Genomic DNA, 8,802 nt, shown 5'->3' with positions numbered 1-8,802 from the left:
GCGCCCTCTTGACGCTGCTCTAAGGCTACTGATGTCCACTCCCTCCTCTGCTCTACTAAACTCCCTCAACTGCATAACCTCACCCTCTACTATAAGCTCGTCTCTCTACTATAATCCCTCACTTACTATAATCCCTCCTACCATACCGATACACTCTCTAACTACCACTCCGCTAACTCTTCTATCTACCTATAACTCCTCGCTCTAACGGCTAACAACGAACTGCGCCATAGACCTCTATCGCCGGTTGAGTAGACTGTTTACACTTCCGGCCGAGATATGTTGCAACTTACACTAAGGCAAACCTCTCTCTACGTATAAACTCTCTCTACCTATACCACTCTGCGCGCTCTAGACTTAGTACAGTCCCCTGCATATTCCTATCTTCAAATATAAACATCTAGTACGCCCTTCTAAATACGCCCACTTATAACTCTGCCAAATTCTTTTTACACTAATACGTAATACTCCCCTCTAACTATACTAAGAGCGCGCATTACTCGGTAACACATACACACTGAGACATATACAACCTCTAATAGAATTCTTCCAAGTAAAACTTAAACGTCCACGTAATCTCATTAAGACTCTCTGCCGAGCAAAATAACGTGTCGCTAATTCCATCATATATCTGCTCAAGAGAGTCCTGGCTAGCGCAATCATCAAACTATGCAAGTGAGCAACTTCAGCTACTGGCTAAAATAAAACTATAAAACATTCCCGCTCGTAATCTATGACAGACTCTAGCCCTAGGCCTCTAAACACTGACAAATGACAATGCGCCCCTCTACTATAGACTAGGAAACAATGCATAAGCTGCCACTAAAATACATAATCACAAAACTCTCACAATTCTACTGACTAATTATGTCCTCTCTAACGACGTTATAGAACCTCCCACCCTCTACTCCTATAACCCTCTATACTATGAAAACTTCCCTTCTATAAACCTATAAACGGTCGCCTCTTCCTTAACTAAGGCAACTGCACCCATCTATCTACAAAAGCATAACTCCCATGCTAACTAAATACAAACTGCCCACATCGCCTACGCTAAATAAAACTCTCTCTAACTTATTAACTACTCTGTGTGTCTACCTCATAACTTAGGAAATCAATGCAGGCTCTCCTCTACTATAACTCCTCTACTCATATCAGCTAGGAAACACTCTACATCTATCTGTATAAGCTGCCCCTCTACCTTAGATATATTAAGACTCCCAGAAACCCTTCTACCTATAAATTCCTCTCTACTATCTCTCTCCTACTTATAATCCTCTACTAATAACTCTCGTCTACTATCAACTAATCCGCTCTAATATAACTCTCTCTACTATTAAACTGCCGCTCTACTATAACTCTCTCTACTATAACTCTCTCTACTTATAACTTCTCTCTAGATATAACTCCCTCTACTATAACTCTCTCTACTATAACTCTCTCTACTATAACTCCCTCTCTACTTAACTCTCTCTACCTATAAAGCTCCATCTATATAATCCTTCTCTACTATAAACTCCCTTCTAACTTATACTCCCTCTCTACTATAACTCTCTCTACTATAACTCTCTCTACTATAACTCTCTCTACTATAACTCTCTCTACTATAACTCTCTCTACTATAACTCCCTCTACTATAACTCTCTCTAGCCCGTAGAGACTCCCCTCTACTTATTAGCTACTGCCGTGTCGGTGTCAATATGTATAACCTCCAATTGCAGACATACCCTCGCTTAGACCTAAACTCAACCAACTCTTGAGCTATATAAAATATCATGCTCTCTAACTATAAGCTGCTTCAATCTAAAAGATTGCACTACATAAACTTCCCCCTCTATCTATGAACTCTCTCTAACAGACTGATAAACTCTCTCTCTACTCTAATACATACTCCGCTTGCTGAGCGTGTATTAATACGTCAGGCCCGAACTCACTGCTAACTACTATAGTAGAATTCTCTCTACTATAAACTCTCACTCTACTAGATAACCTACGGTCTCAAACATAATACACTACTACTGCGCACTATAATAACGTGCTCAATCTCTATCTAGTAATCCCTACTAGCTATAGAGGATCCTTCTCTTACTATAAACTCCTCTCTACTTATAACTTCTCTCATATAACTTAGCCCGTCTACTAATAGCAAACTCTCTCTACTCATTAACTCGCCCTACTACTAATAACTCTCATTCTAAATATAACTCTCTCTACTATAGAGCTCTCTCTAGCTAATAACTCACGCTCTACTGATAACTCTCTCTACTATAAATATTTCTATAACTCTCTCTACAGCTATACTCCCTCTCACCTACTATAACTCCGTATACTATAACTCTTAGCCGTGCATACTGAAGAGATAACCTTACCGTCTACTTACACTCCCTCTACTAAACTCTCTCTATATAACTCCCTCTACTCACTATAACTCCCTCTACTAAATTAGCTACTACCTCTCTCTACTATAACTCTCTCTACTACTAGTCTAATCTCTCTACTATAACTCTCTCTACTATAACTCTCTCTACTATAACTTCTCTCTACTATAAGACTCTCTCTACTATAAACTCTCTCTACTATAACTCCCTGCTCTACTATAACTCCGGATCCTACGTATAAATCTCCCCTCTACTATAACTCCCTCTACTATACTCTCTCTACTATAACTCCCTCTACTATAACTCCCTCTACTAGCAGATAACCTCCCTCTCTACTAGATAACTCTCTCTCCGGGTCTAACTTTACTCCCTCTAACTAATAACTCTCTCTACTAATACTCTCCTCTACTATAAACTCCCTCTAACCTTAACTCTTCTACTATATAACTCCCCTTCTACTATAAACTCTCTCTACTATAACTCTCTCTACTATAACTCTCTCTACTATAACTCCCTCTACTATAACTCCCTCTACTATAACTCTCTCTACTATAACTCGCCTCCGTTACTAATAACTCCTCTCTACCTAACTAATAAATCCGGCTACTATAACTCCTCTCTACTATAACTCTCTCTACTTATAACTCTCTCTCTAAACTATAACTCCTCTACTATACTCCACCTTCCTCTACTATAACTCTCGCTCTACTGAAATTAACTTCTCTCTACTATACACTCCCCTCCTACTTACTCCCTCCTACCTATAACTCCCTCTAATATAGAGACAACTTCTCTCAATACAATACATCTTTGCCTCTTACTATAACTTCTGCCTCATACTATAACTCTCTCTACTATAACTCCCTCTCTACTATAACTCTCTCTACTATAACTCCTCTACTATAACTCCCTCTACTATAACTCCCTCTACTATAACTCTCTCTACTATAACTCTCTCTACTATAACTCGCTTCTAACTCACTAAACTGCCCTCTACTATAACTCTCTCTACTATAACTCCCTCTACTATAACTCCCTCTACTATAACTCCCTCTCTACTATAACTCACACGGTCTACATACATCAGCTCTACTATAACTCCCTCTACTATAACTCTCTCTACTATAACTCCCTCTACTATAACTCTCTCTACTATAACTCCCTCTACTATAACTCCCTCTCTACTAGCACCAAACTCTATAGCAGCAAGTTAATACATGTGTCGTTAATAAATTGCCTAGATGGGAGTCCAACGAAGCTCTAACGCAGATTAGCATGGGAAGACGAATCGTGCGTCTTGACCACACATTCGATTTCGCCGCGATGCTACGCGCTCCCATCTCGCAGCTGATTTGAAGTTCTGTCACACGTCTAGATTTCCCCTGCATTGTCGCACGCGCACGCACCAACGCGCGCCTTCCTTACGTGCCTGCATTACGCCTGCCTGCATTAAGTCGACGCAGAAGCCGCGCTCGGCATACGAATATCGACGTGCCTGCTGCGTAGTGCTCACCGGGGGCTTTTATAGCGACGTCCTAACTCCGACGTCTAGCCGCTGAAGGACACGCTTTTATCTGGGGTGCGATTATGGTGTAACACGCTGACGATCCCGTGCATGTAGTTTTCTGTACAACTGCATCGCCTTCAAAGGCAGCATAGCGCGCTAATAAAGTGCAGTTATTACGCCCCGGCAGCGAGACGGATATAGTCTCTATGCTTCCCAGCCACCATATTCATCAGAGAATTATATTAGCTCGGTTTGCGAAAAGTGACGATTATAGTCTTTCTGCGGAGTGCCCCCTCTTCCTTTGATGAAAGCTTGCATGAGACAGTCACAGGGTGCTCGGATGCGCCGCGCGTCTATTATACAGCCTGCTAGCATCTATGATAAATACGACATACGCATATACGCTCACTCCTATGACACTATTTGTCATAGGAAGATTCTTCCTATGCAACAAATATGTTGTATTGTTGCTGGCGCATAATGGGAGTTGTAGGAGCGCTATTATGAACGTCAAGCCCAGTAAATTTGAGCTGTAAAGGCGAAGAATCTTCCCTATGACAAATAGGTCCATAGGAGAGGTATATGCGTATCAGTCCCGTCATTTGTCATAGACTCATAGCAGAACATGTTGCATTTTATCACCGTAGAGATAAATACCAAAGGTTAGCCAATCCACCCAAGGTCCAGAGGTTAAGAAGCTAACGAGTAGCCCAATGCCACCAAAGCCCAGAGGTTAGCAGAACTACGAGGTAGCCAATTCACAAGGTCCACGACCGTTAGCAAGAATACGGCGAGGTATCCATGTCACCAAGGTCATAGAGGTTAGAGAAATACCCGAGGCTAGCCAAGTCACCAAGCGTCAATAGAGGTTAGAGAGAATACGGTAAGCACATTGCACCACGGTCACAGAGTTAGAGAAATACCGAGCGTAGCCAAGTCACCAAAAGTCACAGAGTGTTCAGAGAAGATACCGAGGTAGCCAATTCAGCCAAGGTTTCATAGAGGTTAGAGAAATACGAGCGCGGGTAAGCACAAGTCACCAAGGGTCACAGAGGTTAGAGAAATTACGACAGGTAAGCCAAGGTCAACCAAAGGTCACGCAGAGATTTAGAGAAATACGAGGTACCAATGTCACCAAGGTCACAGAGGTTAGGGAAATTAGCCGAGGTAGCCAATGGTCGACAAAGGTCAGAGAGGTTAGAGAAATACACCAACGTAACCGATGTCACCAAGGTCACAGTAGTAACGGAGATTGCAGAGGCAATTGAGGTCCCACTGTGCACAGCAGTTATTTTCAATAACTCGCGCGCTCACTATATAATGTTAAAATTAATGTATATCAGTTTAATTTATGCTGTGTTATTGTGTATGTTATGTTAATGTCTAATCGTAGTAATGTTATTGCTTATCTTTATGTTAATATATAATCGTAATGTTAATGTTTAGTGTTAATGTTATGCTGTAATGTTTATGTTAATATTAATGTTAATGATAAGTATTGAATGCTTGATGTTCTATGTAAATTTATGTATGTTAATGCTTTATGGCTTCATTGTTTATGTTTAATATTAATGCTTATGTTAATGTTAATTTATGTTAATGTTACTGCTTATGTTTATGATTATGTAATTTATATGTTAATGTCTATTCTTATGTTTATGTAATACTTAAGTGTATGTTAATGTTAAGTGTTAATGTTTTAATGCTGTACGTTTATGTTAATGTTATGTTAGGTTAATGTTATGCCTTCATGTTTCAGTGTTAAATGGTAATGTTATGTTAATGTTATGCTTATGTTTATGTTTATGTTAATGTTAATCGTTAATTTGTTATGCTTATTTTATGTGTAATATTAAATGCTTAATCTAAATGTTAATGTTAATGGTTACGCTTTATGTTAATGTTATGTGTAGTTAAATGTTAATGTTATGTTTATGTTAAATGTTATAATGTGGATAATGTTGCTTGCAGTTGCCGGTGAGAGCGTTGGCAGTGTGTCGGCTGTCTACACGGTGGTACTGCCCGCCTGTGCAGTAACACTGATCGTCATCATTGTCCTGCTTACTATCGGCGTATACCGGAAACTCCGCATCCTGGGAAGGAACGTTAAGGTTCGTCAGTCGAGTTATCGGAGATTGGCAGGAAGGCAGCGGGGTCGTGTGTCTGATCGAATAAATGCTAATGCAGTAATTTCCGGTCGTTTATGTAGGTCTTGATCACGGAGTGTCGTGACGTCATCCGGTTGCTTGTGGCGTGGATATTTGTGTGCGAGTGTGTGTACGCGCGTGCGGCGTGCGTGAGTGTGTATTGGGGGGGATGAGTGTTTATTGTTATTGATTGATTGGTTTATTGATTGATTTGATTTATTTATTTATATATTTATTCATATGCATATATCAAGTATATGCACGCGAGACTAACCTTTGAGCTGATTGAATAGCGTTTGACCTAAATTGAAAGGAGTATATAAAAGTTGTTTGGGAAATTAACGCTATACATTTACCGATATTGCATATCACGTAACACCATGGCCCTAAGAGTGTATAAAATTTCCTTCCGCTGTTCGACACTGTACAGTTATGCACAGTTGTTGTATCGCTGTTCGATTCGCACGATCTATTCGTATATATCGCAGGTTCAGCTCACAGACAATGTTCTTTACCGGTGTCTGAACGGAACTGCAGCACCAAATGGAGTGCAGTCTAACGATTCGGTGAAATTCGACAAGTTCGAGATCAATTTTAGCTCGCTAGTTTTCGAGGAAGTGCTTGGTAAGGACGAATTACAACACACTGCATGTGTCCGTCCGTCTGCCTGTCTCTCTGCCTGTCTGTCTGTCTGTCTGTCTGTCTGTCTGTCTGTCTGTCTGTCTGTCTGCCTCTCTGTCTCTCTGCCTGTCTGTCTGTCTGTCTGTCTGTCTGCCTCTCTGTATTTCTGTCGATGTACGTACGCGCGCGCGTGTATGAACTGAACTACAAATCAGTCTATTTCTCAAACCGCGAAGAGTACACCGTAAAAACTCACATCGTAAATGAGTATAAAGATGACGTGGCTTTGCGTTGACTGCTGCGCTGAGCTGCTTACTATCAAGCCATGTTGTAGTTTCAGTGGAATTAGTAGTAAACTTTAAGCTGCCAACTCGAGTTCGATTTTTGCCAAGATATTAGAGTTTACCGCTTAATACCCCAGCGTAGGGACATCGTACGGACAAGCGGTTGGTTTTATATTATCAAGGTAGGACTGCTGAATAATACTACCTCAAGAATTGTCAAAATAAAATAGGTAAAGTTTACTAATTCTACTGAAACTTCAACATGGTTGTTGCACTTCACCGTAATTTGACTACGTCACGAATTTTCTATGGTGTACATTTGTAAAAAAAATTTGCCATTATTTTACATGGACACCAAGTAGTACTAACGGGACTAAATGTTCCTCAAATTCTTACCTGATTGTTTCTCAACTAGTTAAAAATCCAAAAAACCTGGACGATTTGATATTGTGTTCCTGACATTAATTGCTTGCTATGGGCTATGTATGAGTCGCGAGTGTATGTTTACATCGAACAATATAGTATAATAGGAAGTATAATGCAGCAATTTAACCATAAAAAGTGAAAAGAATTACTTGCATTTTGTGAAAAAGTGGAACATTTTTTTTAATACTTTTATTATTTACGGTGACGTTATCACTTTAATACGCTCTTGTTACTATAATTATAACGAAATTCTGTGGATGTGCGACAGCTCAGCAGGTATCGTCGTCAGGCCTTAAGTATGCACTAACATTGTGCACGACCTATTTCTTAGGTGAGGGCGCATTTGGGAAGGTGGTTAGGGCGCGAGTCGTGAAGCAGATCGAGGAGATGCGCCACCTGCCGGACTTCGTAGCTGTGAAGATGCTGAAAGGTATTTATACGTGTACACGTAGCCGCGCATCCATTAACTGCATAACAACATAACATAACATAACATAACATAACATAACATAACATAACATAACATAACATAACATAACATAACATAACATAACATAACATAACATAACATAACATAACATAACATAACATAACATAACATAACATAACATAACATAACATAACATAACATAACATAACATAACATAACATAACATAACATAACATAAGAACATAAACATACATAACATACAACATAAACATAACATGACACGACACGACACGACACGACACGACACGACACGACACGACACGACCGACACGACACGACACGACACGACACGACACGACGACAGACACGACCGACACGACACGACACGACACGACACGACACAATAACATAACAGCATTAACAAACGTAAGATTTCAGCGATTATGGTTGCTATTGAGCAGCTGATAGCGTATTGCTCACCGTGACCTCTGCGTGACCCCGGCGTGAACCCTGCGTGACCCCTGCGGGCAGGTCGTATGTGACGAACAGTTCTTTGTTTGTGCAGATGCTGCGGCAGTTCAGGACACGCAAAACCTGCTCGATGAGATTGAGATGATGAAATGCTTGGGAAAACACGCGAATGTCATTAGCATTCTCGCGTGCGTGACGACAGCGCCAACGATATGCCTGGTGGTGGAATATTGCGAGAATGGCGATCTTCACACATATTTACGACAGCAACGAGAAAATGTAATTACGAAATTTTACTTTAAACACTCGGAAGCGGCAGATAAAACCGGTCATGCCGCGAGGTCTCGACTCTGGCATGCAACTCACGTGGCATTTTAAACGATGTCCAGTCAGTTAAAACATCGAGCAAATGGCCTCTACTAGTAATGATGAAGTTCATACATTTACCTCTCCCCCAACGCACAAGTGTCATGCGCATACGTCCATTTTGTGTCATTACTTATTGGTATTCAGAGGTTCTGTTCGCTATATGGATTGA

At 40.6% G+C, this 8,802-nt stretch overlaps 1 protein-coding gene across 1 annotated transcript in view; it reads left to right on the top strand.

Annotated features, from left to right (window-relative positions):
• Positions 1 to 8,543, top strand: part of LOC106816332 — a gene marked incomplete at its 3' end in the record, with an annotated part of 22,136 nt that extends 13,593 nt beyond the window's left edge. Inside the window, 4 exon segments of the mRNA XM_014820913.1 lie at positions 5,857 to 5,996; positions 6,521 to 6,656; positions 7,695 to 7,793; positions 8,359 to 8,543. Coding sequence (XP_014676399.1) covers positions 5,857 to 5,996; positions 6,521 to 6,656; positions 7,695 to 7,793; positions 8,359 to 8,543 — 560 coding nt within the window.
• Positions 8,544 to 8,802: the final 259 nt, after the last annotated feature.

The sequence above is a fragment of the Priapulus caudatus genome, unplaced genomic scaffold, assembly GCF_000485595.1.
Source record: "Priapulus caudatus unplaced genomic scaffold, Priapulus_caudatus-5.0.1 Scaffold1352, whole genome shotgun sequence".
In the NCBI taxonomy this organism is placed as follows: Eukaryota; Metazoa; Priapulida; class Priapulimorpha; order Priapulimorphida; family Priapulidae; genus Priapulus; species Priapulus caudatus.
Note: the sequence above shows the minus strand (reverse complement) of the source record. Positions and strands in the feature narration are given on the sequence as shown.